Raw genomic sequence first — 17,369 nt, 5'->3', positions numbered from 1 at the left:
CAGGAGCCCTGTTGGCGCAGTGTTAAGCACTCAGCTGCTGACTGAGGTTGGCAGTTCAAACCCACCAGCTGCCCCGAGGGAAAAAGATGTGGCAGTCTGCTTCTTTAAGATTACAGCCTTGGAAACCCAACAGGGCAGTTCTATCTACACTGTGCTTTTGGGTCACTATGAGCTGGAAGTGACTCCACAGCCACAGGTTTAGTTTTTTGGTTTATGGAAATCTGCTAGGATCTTACAGGCTATTTCAAAGAAAACGATTTCCCACGGGTACGAAAATGTTTTAAAAATCTCTCATTTAAAAGATTTTTAGTTATGCCCAAGGATCTTGGGGCGGGGGGCGGGGGGAGATGTGAATAGAGGCAATAAGGTCAGAGCCAGTCTAAGTTATTGTTGTTTTCATAAAAAATTTAATTATTTCACTCACTGGTTCATTCACTCAGCTTATGTTTATGGAGTTTCTAAAGGCCAGAACTTGTAGCTCAAAGAGTTTGACTCACACTCTGATTTTAGAGTCACCTAGCTTGTGTGATTTGGTGAAAACACGTCAGGCCTGAGTTTCCTCATTTATAAAATGTGTCAGTTGTTCTTTGATCTACAAAATGGGCTGCAAGTTTTTCTCATTATGGAGAATGGTTCCAAGATATTAGAGTATGTCGTATAACAACAAAAAGCTCATCTTTACCCGAACATGAGGCCAGTATAAAGTCAACAATATAAAAGGACTTCAGTCAATTTTGGGGCTTAAACAGACACCAAAGACAGACAGACATGTCTCCACTATTCTCATTTTTACAAAAAATGGTAATGGAAAAACTAAATCGACACAAAGCTCTGCCTAACAGAGATAGGCAAACAAACATTTAATGCTAAAAATCTACAGCAATGGTAATGCTTATCACACAAACATGCAGCGTGTACACACACATGGAATTTAGAGGGTGGGCAGCTAGCAGAAGAGTACCCAAGCAGATTAAATTCAGATCCTAGCCACCGCTTAGAGGAAAGAATGTTCCATCTGATATCTGGGGGACAAAATAAAGGAATAAGGAGCTCACTTGGTATTCAGATGACAAATGAGCAAGCAAAGCAAGCCAGCTTTCACAAACCAGCCAGTCATTCCCTAAATCCACCGCAAGGCCCCCTGACGAAAAGGCCTCATGCTTGCAGCGGAGTGCGGCGCAGCCCCGCGGTGGAGAAGCAGCGCTGCAGCTGGGCGGAGGCCGCCACCGGACACAGCGGCACTGCTGGCTGCCGCGATGCGTGGTGGACCGTCACCTCCACTTTGAGGCTTTTTTCATCAAGCCCCTTGGCATTTGGTGGAGGCAGGGGTCCTCCCAGCCCGCAGGCGTGAGGCTCCACAGGAACCCCCATGGGTTCCACACCCGTGAAGTCAGCCGCCCAGAGCCGGGTCCCTGGCCAACTCCAGCCCCTCGCCCCACGGCTGTCCGCCTCGTAGTGGGTCAGCGAGTGGAGCAGCGACCTCTGTAGCTGACAGCCGACGACCGCAGTGTCACCCGCTCCTCGGGGCCTAAGACCTCCACTTTGATATCCGGGAGCTCCTCGGCGGGCCCCGTCTGGGGCGTGGCGGTCAGGGTCACGGCCTTGTGGGAGAGAAAGGAATGATGTGGACAGCGATCTCCCGGGCTGGAGGGGGGCGCCGAGGTTCCGAGCGCGGCCCAGCCCACCCACCACGTGGTGCTAGGAGCCTTGCGGCTTTGTCAGGATGCAGCCTGGCGCCGGACAGACTGACGAGCAGCGCTCAGTGGCAGGGCGGGATCACATGCGGCGAGACCGGGCAGGCCCAGCAGGGAGGACCGGACCGGTCCGGGCAGGACCCGGAGGAGCAGGCAGGCAGGGCGTGGCCGGAAGGGACGTTGGCCGGCAGGGCGGATGGGGTCGGTGAGAGCAAGAGGGCCTCGGCAAGCAAAAGGATGGGTGAAGGGGCGACTTAGGAGGACCTAGTGTCTGTCGTAGCTTTGGAGATCCCCTGGGGGAACCGGCTGAGAAAGGCAGGAGTTCATCTCCAGCCTATCCCTCGATATATCGAGAATGAGAAGTTAATGATTTTAGACAGATAGTGCTGGCCGGTGGCCTTCGCTGAAATCCCTTATTGGCCACCAGGGGACGCTGTTCCCTAAACCTGTTTTAAGAACACTACGTGTTCCAGGCTCCTGAAAAATTCTATTTTTCTTCACTGAAATAATATGAAATAATCTTTGCCGAATTAAGAACTGCTGTCAGTTTTTTTTGTCAAAGTTTAAAAATTTCAGATGAGGCATTGAATAGAACTATAAAATGACAGGAATTGAGGGTGAAAACTAGTGGAGAGAAACTTCCCTGGTTTGAATGCCCACAAAGCCCTAAAACTAGCCTAGATGGACGGGTGAGAGGAAGGGAGGGTTGTGGTATATTTTCCCACAAGTTTTGCTTTTTCATTGAGAAAGGTGCACTACAGGTTTATACACGTAGACGGAATCGCTATTTTCCTATGGCCTGGCACAAGTATTAAAAATGCAAATTTTTATATGCACAAAAAAGCTTAGAGTTCCACCAGTGTTCACTGAAGCATTACTAACAATAGCCAAAAGATGGAAACGACCTAAGTGTCCATCAACAGATGAATGGATAAACAAAATGTGGAATGTGTGTATGTATATATACACACACATATATGTGTGTATGTTTATATATGTATGTATAAAAATATATATATATGTGTGTGTGTGTGTGTATATACATGTACTGGAGCCCTGGTGGCAAAATGGTTAAGAGCTACAGCAAGCTAAGGCTGCTAACCAAAAAAAGGTGGGCAGTTCGAATCCACCAGCTGCTCCTTGGAAACCCTATGGGGCAGTTCTACACTGTCCTATAGGGTCGCTATGAAATGGAATCGACTCCATGGCAACAGGTACAGGTATATATATGTATGTATATACCCATATGTATACATATATATATACACCCAGGGACTCCTAAAGATGCTAAAGATGATTAAAATAGCATCAAGGGAGTCATCTTGGCTGGCAGGACTATATAGTGACTGGGAATCCATACAGATGGGAATCCATACAGAGGAAGTATATCAGTAGGTTCAAGACCCCCAATCTTCAGACTGAGGTTCAGGGACAAGTTGAGTACATATCCAGGGATGCGTATTGACAAGAATGAGGCAGAGTCCATTCCTTAAAGAACTAAAGTGGGCAGGCTCCCAAGGTTCAGACATGAACAGTTAAGACCCAAAGGGGATATCCCAGAAGGGATTCCAGAGCAATTCAAAAGCTCAGTCCTCAGAACTGGCACACAAGGCTGAAGCAAGGCCAGCAACTGAGTTGAGGGGGAAAAAAAAAGTTGCTGTTGAGTCAGTTTCAACTCATGGCAACCCCATGTATTACAGAGCAGAACTGCTCCACGGGGTTTTCTTGACTGTAATCTTTATAGAAGCATTTGTCTTTTGTTGGGTGGATTCAAACCACCAACCCAGACCAGTGCAAACTGTGTGCACCACCCAGGGATCTTGTGAGTTGGGCAAGCACTCCTTAATTTCTCTTGCTTAAGGTTAAGATTGGTCCTACAGATAAGATGAGGGTTAAACCTATACATTGAGTAAAACTTGGAGGTGATGGGAGTTGGAGTGGGGTGGGGGTGGCAGCAGTGAAGAAAGGTATATTGCAAAGGCTGAGAATCTGAGGACCTAACAAAGAAACTGAGATGGTTGTTTCACTACAAGAAGGTTCCTAGGTACCCTGGAAAACCCAACACATATTGTATGAATTGAATTTTTATTAATAGTATCTGGTCCATGATTATAATGTTATATTTTGCTGTGCTTAACAGATTTTTTACCATCAAGATATTTATGGAAGAAGGTTTGAATTTGCTGCCAGGCATCCACCTGTGCTCTTGAGTGAGCCCTTGGCTCACCTCCAAAGAACATTGCTTGGCCCAAAAATCCATGCACTGAGGCAATATGAGGAGGAAAATAAGGTGGGTCAATATAATGACCAGCTCCTGGGTAGTAGATTATCTGAGGTCTGTCTTTCCCATGGGCTTGTAACCATTCAGAAGCTATATGAGCATATAATTCACTCTTCCAGTTATGATCATCATTGCCAACAATAAACAAGAAGGGCCCCTGGGCCTTTTCAAATGGAATGAGACTTTGGCGGTTAGGTTCTTCCAGTGGGTTATTCCAAGTATCCACATAATCCATAAGGCCTGACTCAGTGATTGTGTGTTTCCCTAGGTCATTGCCAAGACTAGGAATAGTCATATCCTTGTAATCTAGAGGAGTTATTGTATTGGCCACACAGGAGTTGATAAGTACAGTGGCTGTGATGCCCTTCAAGAAGGAAGCCATTGAAAGACACAGGTCACCTCCTTTGGAGAAGCCAAGAAGCCCAATGTTCAGGCCTTTCACCTGATAGAGAGAGAAAGAGAACATCCTAGCATTTATAAATGGAGGACATAAACAATGATTTTACATTTTCTAAGTAGTTCTCTCAAATGTCATTCACTTTTCTTAGGTATCAATCCATAAAGTTCAGATATGTCTTCTAATAAACAAATCAATTAACTAATTGTAATTGATTTATACACAGGTCCTCCCCTAATATTTATGAGATCTGAGTCAAAAGTATATACACAAAGGCCTATATACTCTACATCTAAATATTTTAAAGTTATAAATGAACAAACTGTCACAGATTGAATTATACCAAACCAAACCCAGTGCCGTCGAGTCGATTCCGACTCATAGCGACCCTAAAGGACAGAGTAGAACTGCCCCATAGAGTTTCCAAGGAGTGCCTGGCGGATTCAAACTGCCAACCCTTTGGTTAGCAGCTGTAGCACTTAACCACTACGCCACCAGGGTTTCCGATTGAATTACACCCCCCAAAAATGTTGTATCAACTTGGTTAGGCGATGATTCCCAGTATTGTGTGGTTGTCCTCCATTTTGTGATTGCAATTTTATGTTAGGATTAGGGTGAGATTGTAACACCCTTACTAGGTCACATTTCTGATCCAATGTAAAGGGAGTTTCCCTGGGGTGTGGCCTTGCACCACCTTTTATCTCTCAAGGGATAAAAGGAAAGGGAAGCAAACAGAGAGGTGGAGACCTCCTACCACCAAGAAAGCAGCACCAGGAGCAGAGCATTTCTGGACCTGGGGTCCCCGCGCCTGAGAAGCTCCTCAGCCAGCGGAAGATTGAGGACAAGGACATTCCTCCAGAGCTTACAAAGACAGAAAGCCTTCCCCTGGAGGTAACACCCTGAATTTGGACTTGTAACCTACTAGACTGTGAGAGAATAAGTTTCTCTTTGTTAAAGCCATCTACTTTTGATATTTCTGTTATAGCAGTATTAGATGAATAAGACGCTATTAAATAAAATATGTTATTCTCCTACCTTGATAAATATACCTTCATAACAGTTTAGAAGGGCTCAATTTTAAAATCTTGGAACTCCTTGGGATTCTGTACTGAAATGTGGCGGGGGTTGGGGGAAGAGCCAGCTCCTGGCCTCAGCCCCCTGTTCCTGGCCCACGCTCCTTCTTTTCCCATTCCTGGCTCCATTACGAACCTTGAGGTATCTTGAACACATCTGGGACATCCCAGCCTATACATTGGTTTATGGGTGTACACACTAATGAACCTAGGGAAGAGCCATAGTGCATAGAATCAGGCTCAGAGTGTTTAGGCAGAGAATTTAGGGGTCCCAGTCCGACGGGCCCAGGTGGGCACCATCCAGGTAGACATTTCCTTTGGCCCCTCCAACTCCTCACTCTGTGGGCAGGCATGCAGGCAAATAACAGCCAGAGTGTGCCCATCTAAAACAAAGGGTTTAGGGCAGGAGCCCCTCTTGCTTAGGTCTGAGGGCAGAATTAATAGTATACACTGGTATCTTATTTTTTCCAGGGCCTTATCTCTCCTAAATAAATCAATGCTCACAGCTCAGAAACATCTGTGTTTTAGCATCTTTGCTAAAAGAACAATCCTTGAATTCTAACAGACCATCTGTGAGACCGTGAAGAACAGCTTATTCTATAACATGAATATTTAGGTATCTTTAAGTCTAGATAATAGAGAAAAGTACGTATCATTTCAATTAAAATCATACCAAGATATCTTAATTAATTAGTTTATTTTTCTACTATTAGATAAGGTGCTGAGCATACAGACTGAATAGGTATGGTGAAAGAATACAACCCTAACATACAACTTTCCTGACTTTAAACCATGCAGTATCTCCTTTTTCTGTTCAAACAACTGCCTCTTGATCTATGTACAGGTTCCTCGTGAGCACAATTAAGTGTCCTGGAATTCCCATTGTATATTTTCACCATACTTATTCAATCTGTATACTGAGCAAAAAAATCCGAGAAGCTGGACTATGTGAAGAACGCAGCATCAGGATTGAAGGAAGACTTATTAACAACCTGCATTATGCAGATGACACAACCTTGCTTGGTCAAAGTGAAATGGACTTGAAGCACTTACTGATGAAGATCAAAGACTACAGCTTTCACTATGGATTACACCTCAACATAAAGAAAACAAAAACCCTCACAACTGGACCAATAGGCAACATCATGATAAACGAAGAAAGGATTGAAGTTGTCAATGATTTCATTTTACTTGGATCCACAATCAATGTCCATGGAAGCAGCAGTCAGGAAATCAAATAACCCACTGCATTGGGCAAATCTGCAGCAAATGACCTCTTTAAAGTGTTAAAAAGCAAAAATGTCACTTTGAGGACTAAGGTATGCCTGACCCAAGCCATGGTGTTTTCAATTGCTTCATATGCATGCAAAAGCTGGGCAACGAATAAGGAAGAACAAACAAGAACTGACACCTTTGAATTATGGTGTTGGCAAAGAATATTGAATGTATCATAGACTGCCAAAAGAATGAACAAATTTGTCTTGGAAGAAGTCCGGCCAGAATGCTCCTTAGAAGCAAGGGTAGCGAGACTTCGTCTCACATACTTCGGACGTGTTATGAGGAGGGACCAGTCCCTGGAGAAGGTTATCATGCTTGGTAAAACAGACAGTCATCAAAAGAGAGGTTAGAACCTCAATGAGATGGATTAACACAGTGGCTGCAACCATGGGCTCAGGCATAACAACTATCATGAGGATGGCACAGGACTGGGCAGTATTTAATTCAACGGCACCTAACAACAACAACAGCATGAAATAAGGATTTTTCCTACAAAATCACGCCATCATCACACTTAACAAAATTAATGATGATTCCTTAATATCATCAAATACCCTGTCCCTAGTCAAATGTCACCAATTGTCTCAAAAATGCCTTTAAAAAAAGATTTATTGTGCTTTAGGTGAAAGTTTACAGCAAGAATTCATTTCCCATTCAAAAATTTATACACAAATTGTTTTGTGACATTAGTTGTAATCCCCGTGATGTGACAGCACTCTCCCCCTTTCCATCCTGGGTTCCCGATGTTCATTCATCCAGTTTTCCTGTCTCTTCCTGCTTTGTCTTGCTTTTGAGCTGGAGTTGCACGTTTGGTTTTGTATATTTGAATGAACTAAGAAGCATGTTCCTTATAGGTGTTACTGTTTGTTTTATAGACCTGTCTAATTTTTGTCTGAAAAGTGGACTCCATGAGTGGCTTCAGTTCCAAGTTAGCAGGGTGTCCAGGGACCATAGTCTTCGGGGTTTTTCCAGTCTCTGTCAGACCGGTAAGTCTGGTCTTTTTTTGTGCATTTGAATTTTGTTCTACATTTTTCTCCTGCTCTGTCCAGGACTCTCTATTGTGATCCCTGTCAGAGCGGTTGGTGGTGGTATCCAGGCACCATCTAGTTCTTCTAGTCTCTGGCTGGTGGAGGCTGTGGTTCATGTGGTCCTTTAGTCCTTTGAGCTAGTATTTTCCTTGTGTCTTTCGTTTTCTTCATTCTCCTCTGCTCCGGATGGGATTGGACCAACAGATGTGTCTTAGATGACTGCTCGCAAGCTTTAAGACCCCAGACGCTACTCACTAAAGTGGGATGTAGACCATTTTCTTTATGAACTATGTTATGCTAATTGACCTAGACAATCTCCTAAGACAATGGTCCCTAGCTCTCAGCCCCAGCAACTGGGTCCCTCAAAGTGTTTGGATGTGTTTAGGAAGCTTCTATGACTTTGCCTTAGTCAAGTTGTGCTGACTTCCCCTATATTGTATGTTGTCTTCCCCTTCACCGAAGTTGACACTTGTCTACTATCTAGTTAGTGATTTCCCTTCCCCATCCCCCCCGCCCCCATAACCATCAAAGTTTTTTTTTGATGTATGTAAACCTTTTCATGAGGTTTTATAATAGTGGTCTCATACAGCATTTGTGTATGACTTACTTCATTCAGCATAATGCCCTCCAGATTAATCCATCTTGTATGATGTTTCTTGGATTCATCACTGTTCTTTACCATTGCATAGTATTCCATTGTGTGTATGTACCATAATTTGTTTATTCATTCATCTGTTAGTGGGCACTTAGGTTGTTTCCATCATCTTGCTATTGTGAACAATGCTGCAATGAACATGCGTGTGCATATGTCTATTTGTGTGACAGCTCTTACTTCTCTAGGGTATATTCCTAGGAGTGGGATTGCTCGATCATATGGTATTTCTGTTTCCAGCTTTTTAAGGAGGCGCCATATCATTTTCCGTAGTGGTTTTACCATTTTTACATTCCCACCAGCAGTGCATAAGTATTCCAATCTCCCTGCAACCTCGCCAACATTAATTATTTTGGTTTTTTTTTTTTTTTTTGATTAGTGCCAGTATTGTCAGGGGGAGATGGTATCTCATCGTAATTCCCATGTGCATTTCTCTAATGGCTAATGATCGTAAGCATTTCTTCCTGTGTCTGTTAGCTGCCTGAGTGTCTTCTTTGGTGAAGTCTCTGTTCATATCCTTTGCCCATTTTTTGATTGGATTATTTGTGTTTTTATTGTTGAGGTTGTTGTTGTGCTTGTTAGGTGCCATCAAGTCGGTTCCGACTCATAGCGACCCTATGCACAACGGAACAAAACACTGCCCGGTCCTGAGCCATCCTTACAATCGTTGTTATGCTTCAGCTCATTGTTGCAGCCACTGTGTGAATCCACCTCGTTGAGGGTCTTCCTCTTTTCTGCTGACCCTGTACTTTGCCAAGCATGATGTCCTTCTCCAGGGACTGATCCCTCCTGACAACATGTCCAAAGTATGTAAGACGCAGTCTTGCCATCCTTGCCTCTAAGGAGCATTCTGGCTGTACTTCTTCTAAGATTTATTCGTTCTTTTGGCAATCCATGGTATATTCAATATTCTCCGCCAACACCACAATTCAAAGGCTTCAATTCTTCTTCGGTCTTCCTTATTCATTGTCCAGCTTTCACATGCATATGATGCGATTGAAAATACCATGGCTTGGGTCAGCTGCACCTTAGTCTTCAAGGTGACATCTTTGCTCTTCAACACTTTAAAGAGGTCCTTTGCAGCAGATTTGCCTAATGCAATGCATCTTTTGATTTCTTGACTGCTGCTTCCAGGGCTGTTGATTGTGGATCCAAGTAAAACGAAATCATTGACAACTTCAATCTTTTCTCTGTTCATCATGATGTTGCTCATTGGTCCAGTTGTGAGGGTTTTTGTTTTCTTTATGTTGAGGTGCAATCCACACTGAAGGCTGTGGTCTGTGATCTTCATCAGTAAGTGCTTCAAGTCCTCTTCACTTTGAGCAAGCAAGGTTGTGTCATCTGCATAATGAATGCAGGTTGTTAATGAATCTTCCTCCAATCCTGATGCCCCATTCTTCTTCATATTGTCCAGCTTCTCGTATTATTTCTTCAGCATACAGATTGAATAGGTATGGTGAAAGAATACAACCCTGATGCACACCTTTCCTGACTTTAAAACAATCAGTATCCCCTTGTTCTGTCCAAACAACTGCCTCTTGATCTATGTAAAGGTTCCTCATGAGAACAACTAAGTGTTCTGGAACTCCCATTCTTTGCAATGTTATCCATAATTTGTTATGGTCCACACAGTCAAATGCCTTTGCATAGTCAATAAAACACAGGTAAACACCCTTCTGGTATTCTCTGCTTTCAGCCAGGATCCATCTGACATCAGTAATGATATCCCTGGTTCCACGTCCTCTCCTGAAACCAGCCTGAATTTCTGGCAGTTCCCTGTCTGCGGCCGCTTTTGAATGATCTTCAGCAAAATTTTGCTTATGTGTGATATTGTTCTATAATTTCCACATTTGGTTGGATCACCTTTCTTGAGGATAGGCATAAATATGGATCTCTTCCAGTCAGTTGGGCAGGAAGCTGTCTTCCATATTTCTTGGCATAGACGAGTGAGCACCTCCAGTGATGCATCTGTTTGTTGAAACATCTCAATTGATATTCCATCAATTCCTGGAGCCTTGTCCTTCACCAATGCCTTCAGAGCAGCTTGGACTTCTTCCTTCAATACCATCTATTCCTGATCATATGCTACCTCTTGAAATGGTTGAACATCGACTGATACTATATCTGACAATGTTCCGCTGCTATTCATAAGGTTTTCACTGGCTAATGCTTTTCAGAAGCAGACTGCCGGGTCCTTCTTCCTAGTCTGTCTTAGTCTGGAAGTTCAGCTGAAACCTGTCCTCCGTGGGTGACCCTGCTGGTATCTGAATACTGGTGGCATAGCTTCCAGCATCACAGCAACACACAAGCCCCCACAGTACGACAAACTGACAGACACGTGAGGGAGTTGTTGAGGTACTGAAGTATTTTGTAGGTTTTAAAGATTAGACCCTTGTCAGGTATATCGTAGCCAGAAATTTTTTCCCAGCCTGCATGTTCTCTTTTTGTGAAGTCTTTTGATGTGCGTAAGTATTTAATTTTTAGAAGCTCCCAGTTATCAAGTTTATCTCCTGATGTTTGTGCATCGTTAGATATGGTTTCTATTATATTTATGCTATGTATTAGGCCCCTAGCGCTGTCCCTATTTTTTCTTCCATGATCTTTATCATTCTAGGTTTTATTCAAACATGTCTTTTTATAGTCAAACCCTTCCCTCTACACATATACGTTAATCTTATAAATCAGAAAATTGAACCTCAGAGAAGGCAAATGTCTTATTCAGGATCGTAAGGCTATACTTGGTGGTAGATGCTGAACCAGAATTCATTACTATCTCTTCAGTCCAGTGCTGTTTGAATTATGGTCAGGAGTTACGAAGGGAACTAAGCCATCAAGTTTTAAGGGATTAGGGAAACTGATGGAAATGGAAATAATAATCCTAGTAAGCTCTGAAGGAGCCTTTGTGTCTCACAGCATACTTTCAGCCCTAGGTTTCCTGGTGGGGTGTTTGAATCCAGCCCTGAGTCCTCTCTACCTCTTCGCCTTCTTTCTGCATTTAGGCAAGCACCAGAACTCACCTTCGGATGCTGCAGCATGAAGTCCACAGCCTCTTCAAAATACTCCAGGTGCACATCATTCAAATATTCAGGAAGGTCTTCAAATCTGAAATAAGCCAGAGCAAGCACAGCAAAACCATGTCCACTTAGGAGGCTGGCCCTGTATTCACAAAGGCCACCACCACTTCCAAAGAGATCGATGACTCCAGGGAAGGGCCCCATGCCTAGAGAACAGCACAAAATAAAAATGATAAGGAGCCTTAGATTCTCAAAAGACATTCTTAGGTTCCAGATTTTGAGAGTCAGCCAAGAGAAGTTTTTGAGGCCAAAGAGGTTGCAGGGGTGGTGTGGGAGCTGAGGGAAGGAAGACCCTTGTTACTGTACTTAAAAAAAAAAAAACCTGTGGGGAAGAAATGGGGGGACACAAAATACCTAATTTCTCCAGAATTTTTCAAATGTTTTCACAAAACAAACATAGTAACACAAGGAAACCTAGTTAGAAATAACATGAGATGTACATTTTCCACTAACAATTTTTCTAAAAAAAAAAAAAATCTATTTGAGAATGCTTCAAAAGCTATAAAATGCTGTACCTATATAGAGAACTTTTAGAATATACTCCTCACCTCGTCACACTCTCTGCTCCAGCCTTAAAGAACTCCAACCTGAGACATGCTCAGTTCTCTCTGGCCCCTGAATATTGGTATACCCTGTTCCCTTTGCCTAGCATTCTCTTCTCTTCTCCTCATCATCTCTTTCTACCTGGCTGACTCCTCAGTCTTCAAATCTAAATTTAGATTTCCTTTCCTATAGGAAGCCTTTCCTGATCTCAGGGCTAAGTTAAACCAGAAAAATATTAGCTGCCTTTGAGTTGACTCCGACTCATATCAACCCTATGTGTCATAGTAGAACTGCGTTCCAACCATTTGCACTACCCAAGGAGCCCTGGTGGTGCAATGGTCAAGTGCTTGGCTACTAACTGAAAGGTCATAGTGTAAACCCACCAGCCGATCTGTGGGAGAAAAGACCTGGCGAACTGCTCCTGTAAAGATTTACAGCCTATGAAGCTCTATGGGGGCAGTTCTACTTTGTCCTATACCGCTGCTATGAATTGGAATCAACTCCATGGCACCCAGCACCAATATGGGACTCTGAGAGCTAAGTTAGATAATCTTTTTATATGTTCCCACCAGCACCCTGTGCGTGTACTTCCACTGTCATAGCATTTACCTCATTGTATTATAGGTGAAAGTGTAGTTGCCTATAACCTCTATTAGACTGTAAGTACAATAAGGTCCATGTCCAACTTCGTTGTTTGTATCCCAGTACTTAGCATAGTCCTTGACTCAACACATATTTGCTGAATGACTGAAACCTTCCATATTATTTACAAAAGCCTTTGAGACAGAAAACAATAAATTTTAATTGGGCCACATAGGACAATTCATTGAACAATGAATAAGGAAGACCGAAGAAGAACTGATATCTTTGAATTTTGGTGTTGCAAAGAATATTGAATATACTATGGACTGCCAGAAGAATGACCATATTTGTCCTGGAGGTAGGACAGCTAGAACGCTCCTTAGAAGCAAGGATGATAAGACTTCGTCTCATGTACTTTGGACATGTTATCAAGAGGGACCAGTCCCTGGAGGACGACATCATGTTTGGTAAGGCAGAGGGTCATTGAAAAAGAGGAAGACCCTCAGCAAGATGGATTGATACAGTGGCTGCAATAATGGGCTGAAGCATAACTAATTGTGAAGATGGCGCAGGGCCGGGCAGTGATTTGTTCTGTTGTATGTAAGGTCGCTATGAGTCAGAACTGACTCGATGGCACCTAACAACAACAACATAGTAGACGCTAAAATAGTTAACGCTAGATTGACTGGAATATCAGATACCATAACTGGGGCTGAGAGGTTTTTCGTGAGTATGTGTGTTTTATGAAAGTTACTAAAAGATCCTTGTTGAATCAGCCAGTATGATTACTGAGCTCCTGCTGTGTCCCTGTCATTCTGCAAGCCTCTAGGGATAGGGAGGCATAAGACCATGGGTCTTGCTTTCAGAATGCTTTTACCTAGCAAGCACCCTGTTTTTACTTAGACTAGGTTTTCTCAACCCTCAACACTATAGACATTTGGAGCAAGATTTCTTTATTATAAGGGTCATTGGGTCCTGTGCCTTGTGGGATGTTTAGCAGCTTCTAGTGGCTTCGGTCTAGAGGAGCCCTTATGGCGCAGTGGTTAAGTGCTCAGCTGCTAACTGAAAGGTCAGAGGTTTGAACCCACCAGCTCCATGGGAGAAAGATGTGGCATTCTGCTTCCGTGACGATTAAAGCCTTGGAAACTCTCTGGGGCACAATTCTACTCTGTCCTGTAGGGTTGCTATGAGTCGGAATTGACCTGATGGCATCCAAGAACAAATGGCTCCTAGCCACTAAACGCCAATAGCAAACCCCTCCCCACCCCAGTTGTTACCACCAAAAACGTCTCTAGACATTGGGGGAAGGCACAAAATCACCTCAGGTTGAGATCCACTGACTAAGATTGTTTATGATAAGGGGAGGGAACTGTCAGGGAGGTTTTTTCTTTGTTTTGTCTTTTAAATATTATGGAGCACTAATGGACTCAAAAGGAACCCTGGTGGCACAAGGGATAAGCACTTGGCTGCTAACTGAAAGGTTGGTGGTTTGAACCTACCAACTGCTCTGCAGGGGAAAGATTTGGCAGTTGGCTTCCCTAAAGATTTACAGCCTTGGAAACCCTATGGGGCAGGGCAGTTCTACTCCATCCTAAAGGGTCGCTATTGAGACAGTGAGACAGGATTGAGACAGTGAGACAGGACTAGGCTGGAGCAGGGCTGGTTGACACCCCTCCCCCACCACATACACACAGGCCAGAGGGAGGGGGTGAGAAAGGTCAAGCAGGACAGAGAGTGGAATAAACAACCTGCCCTATTGGCACTGGTTCAACTATAACCCACCTCCTGGCGATTAGAACAGAACACACAGGCTCTGTGGGGCAAAATGTTCCAGCTGTGGGGTGGAACGAACTGAAATGTTCTAAGATGCTGCAAATAAACTATTAACATAGATCTTGCAGGACTCCACAGGGGCAGAGTGTGTGCAAAAAAGCAAGAGTGACCACTGTTTGACCTTCCTGTGCCCACCGAAGGGGGCAATGTGACAAAGGGAACCGGTGTGCCTGCCTCACATCCCATAATGAGTTATGTCAAGGGGAACCAAAGGACATCCATCTTGAAGAAATCCTGCGTGTAAACCTATGCTTGCATAACCTAACTCCTTCTCAGAAATCTCTGCCCTTCCCCCCCTGAGAACCTCATGAATAAACATCAAGACCCCTCTTGTTGAAACCCTTAATTACTTGGCTCTTAGGCAAACAAGGGAGACAGTCTTTCTGAAGGTTCTGGCCCTTACTGTCTCCTTTTGTTAGCTGCTGGCAAAATAAATTTGCTTATGTGACTCCAAGCTGCCTTAATAGCTTCATTCAGGAGCAGGAATCCGGTTGGGTTCAACCGAAGAGGGGCCCTCGGTAACACCATGAGTTGGAATCGTCTCTATGGTAACGGGCTTTCGGTTTTTTAACGGACTCAAACATGCCAACAATCATAAAGATGTCACAGGACCCGGCAACGTTTTGTTCTATTATACATAGGGTCGCCATGAGTTGGGGCCAACTCCATGGCAACTAACAACGACCTCTGTCTGTGGGTTGTAGGCTCCTTGGAAGTATGATGTGAAAGGAGGCTGCAAATCACGCTTGCGGACAGGCAGAACCAACTGTTTAACTAGGTACCTGAAACAGCCTCATGGCTGGTACATAGTGGGCACTGAGTAAATACATGTCGAATGTACTATTGAGGAGGTGACAGCACCTCCAGCGAGAGCTGCGAGGACGAGCTTGGGGAAGTGTCACAACTGGTAGTCTCCTTATCAGACAGGGGGGCCGCTGCGAGTCTGGGGACGCGACCCGGCTCTGCAGAACAGCCTGGGAAACGAGTTGCTCACCTGGAGGCAAGAAGAGCGTGGCGCGCACCCGGCCCGCGCGCACCGGCTCCCTGCGTACCCCAGGCCGCAGGAAGTAGCGCTCGTGCACCGCCCGGCCCAGGACCTTTTGTGGCTCGGGCTCGTGGCCCTCGAGCACCTCCAGCTCCACCGCGAAGGGCGTCTGCACGTCCCGCTTCACCAGCCGCAGCAAGGGCTTCTCAGGCTCCAGGGCCCAGATGAGCCCCATGGGCTCGAGGCCCACGAAGCTGCCGCTCAGCGTGGGCGCGCGCGCCAGGTCCAGCTCGCCGCCGCCGTCTGCGCAGTAGCGCGCGTGGGCCTGGAAGAGCGCGCCCTTCTCATCGCGCAGGGACGCGCGCAGCGTGACCTTCTGCCCCGGGGCCAGCCCACGCACCACGATGTTCGCGGGCTCGTCCCAGGAGCAGCTGCCCGCGGGCCCCAGGATCACAGTCGCCGCCATTCTGGTCGAGGGCGAAAAGTGGCGGTGGCTTGACGGAGTCACGGGCCAGTACTAGCGACTTTCCACCTCTCTGGGAAGCAGGCCGTTCACATTACCCATTGGTTGACCAAGGGGACAGGCTCTAAGCCTATGCTTGAGGCCTTGTGGAGAGTTTGTGTAAATCCACCAATGACCTGAATGGAGGAAAAATTATCAGCTAAAATAGGAGTTAATTACTAATCTTGCAATCCAGTGTGATGACTGTTGTCAAGATACAGGTACAAAGTCAGCCAAGAGCTAAGAGATTGGAAGACATACTGGCTACTCCAGGAACCTGGATTTTTAAAACGCATTCTAGGTGGTTGTAATTCAAGTGGTAAGTGGAGAAACATGGCCCTAATCCTATCCTTACCACTTGGTCGCTCACTCATCAAGCCCTAATTCCTAGAGCAATGGTTTCTACAGAGCTTCCAGAGCAAATTGATGTTTGTGGAGTCAGACCTAGCTGGGCTCCAGCCTGACCCTGATGTTTAACATCTCTGTGATCTTTAACAGGGCCCATAATTAAGCTTCTGAATTCAGCTTCCTTAAAAAAAAAAAAAAAAACTTCTTTTTTAATATGTAAAAGGCTTATTGTGATGACTAACTGAGCTAATATGCTAAAAAGTCTGCACTGACACGCCTGTAGTATGTACTTAGCAAAAGTTTTCTACCTCAACCCAAGCTCACAAATCTAGTCCCTGGCAACGTGGGTATTAGGTTGCCTCAGCCAGAGTTTTGACAGGAAACAAGATCATGGTCAAACTAGGTCATTTGAAGAATGACTATTTGCAAAGGCATTAAAAACAAAACAAAACAAAAAAAGCCACTGCCATCAAGTCCATTCAGACTCAGCGACTCTATAGGACAGAGTAGAACTGCCCCATAGAGTTTCCAAGGAGCACCTGGTGCATTCTAACTGCTGACCTCTTGATTACCAGCTGTCGCACCAGGGTATCAAAACTAGGTCATTTGAAGAGAGTTTAATAAAGAGACTATTTGCAAAGGCATAGGCAAGGTTAAAAAGAAAAAAACAGCAAAGGTTGGTGCAGGAGCCTGGCCCAGGGGGAGTTGTTACCATCCTAGCCCTGAAGGGACAAGGGGAGAGGGCTGCCTGACAGGAGCTGTAGCCCACAGTGAGCCCACTTTCCTTTTGCCCTCCAGTATCTTGCAAGTACCTCTCTTTGGCTGAACCCAACTGTATGTAGATATAGCCCAACGCCCTTGGGCACAGAACAGGGTGGAGACTGGTAGAGCACAGGAAGAATATTCACCAAGTAGAAGCTCAATAATATTTATAAAATGGACAAAAAGATATCAGACTTGGCCAGGTCTCAGAGTTCAGTGAGCTTTCCTCAGTCTGCCTCGTAAAGTAACAGTGCCAAATATTAACGCCTGCTGCTTATAGTGTTGGAGTCCCTAAGTGGTAAAAATGGTTAACCTGCTCAACTGTTAACCAAAAGGT

The 17,369-nt window shown here is 44.7% G+C and overlaps 1 protein-coding gene across 1 annotated transcript; it reads right to left on the bottom strand.

Moving 5' to 3' along the window:
* Positions 1-3,811: 3,811 nt before the first annotated feature.
* On the bottom strand, positions 3,812-15,886 carry ACOT6 (acyl-CoA thioesterase 6). Its single transcript, XM_003408753.4, has 3 exons — positions 15,430-15,886; positions 11,421-11,623; positions 3,812-4,417 (listed from the first exon to the last, which is right to left on the bottom strand). Exons 1-3 carry the CDS (start codon positions 15,884-15,886, stop codon positions 3,812-3,814), a joined length of 1,266 nt encoding a protein of 421 aa, XP_003408801.2.
* Between the last annotated feature and the right edge of the window lie 1,483 nt (positions 15,887-17,369).

This window comes from Loxodonta africana, chromosome 10, assembly GCF_030014295.1.
Source record: "Loxodonta africana isolate mLoxAfr1 chromosome 10, mLoxAfr1.hap2, whole genome shotgun sequence".
NCBI lineage: Eukaryota > Metazoa > Chordata > Mammalia > Proboscidea > Elephantidae > Loxodonta > Loxodonta africana.
Note: the sequence above shows the minus strand (reverse complement) of the source record. Positions and strands in the feature narration are given on the sequence as shown.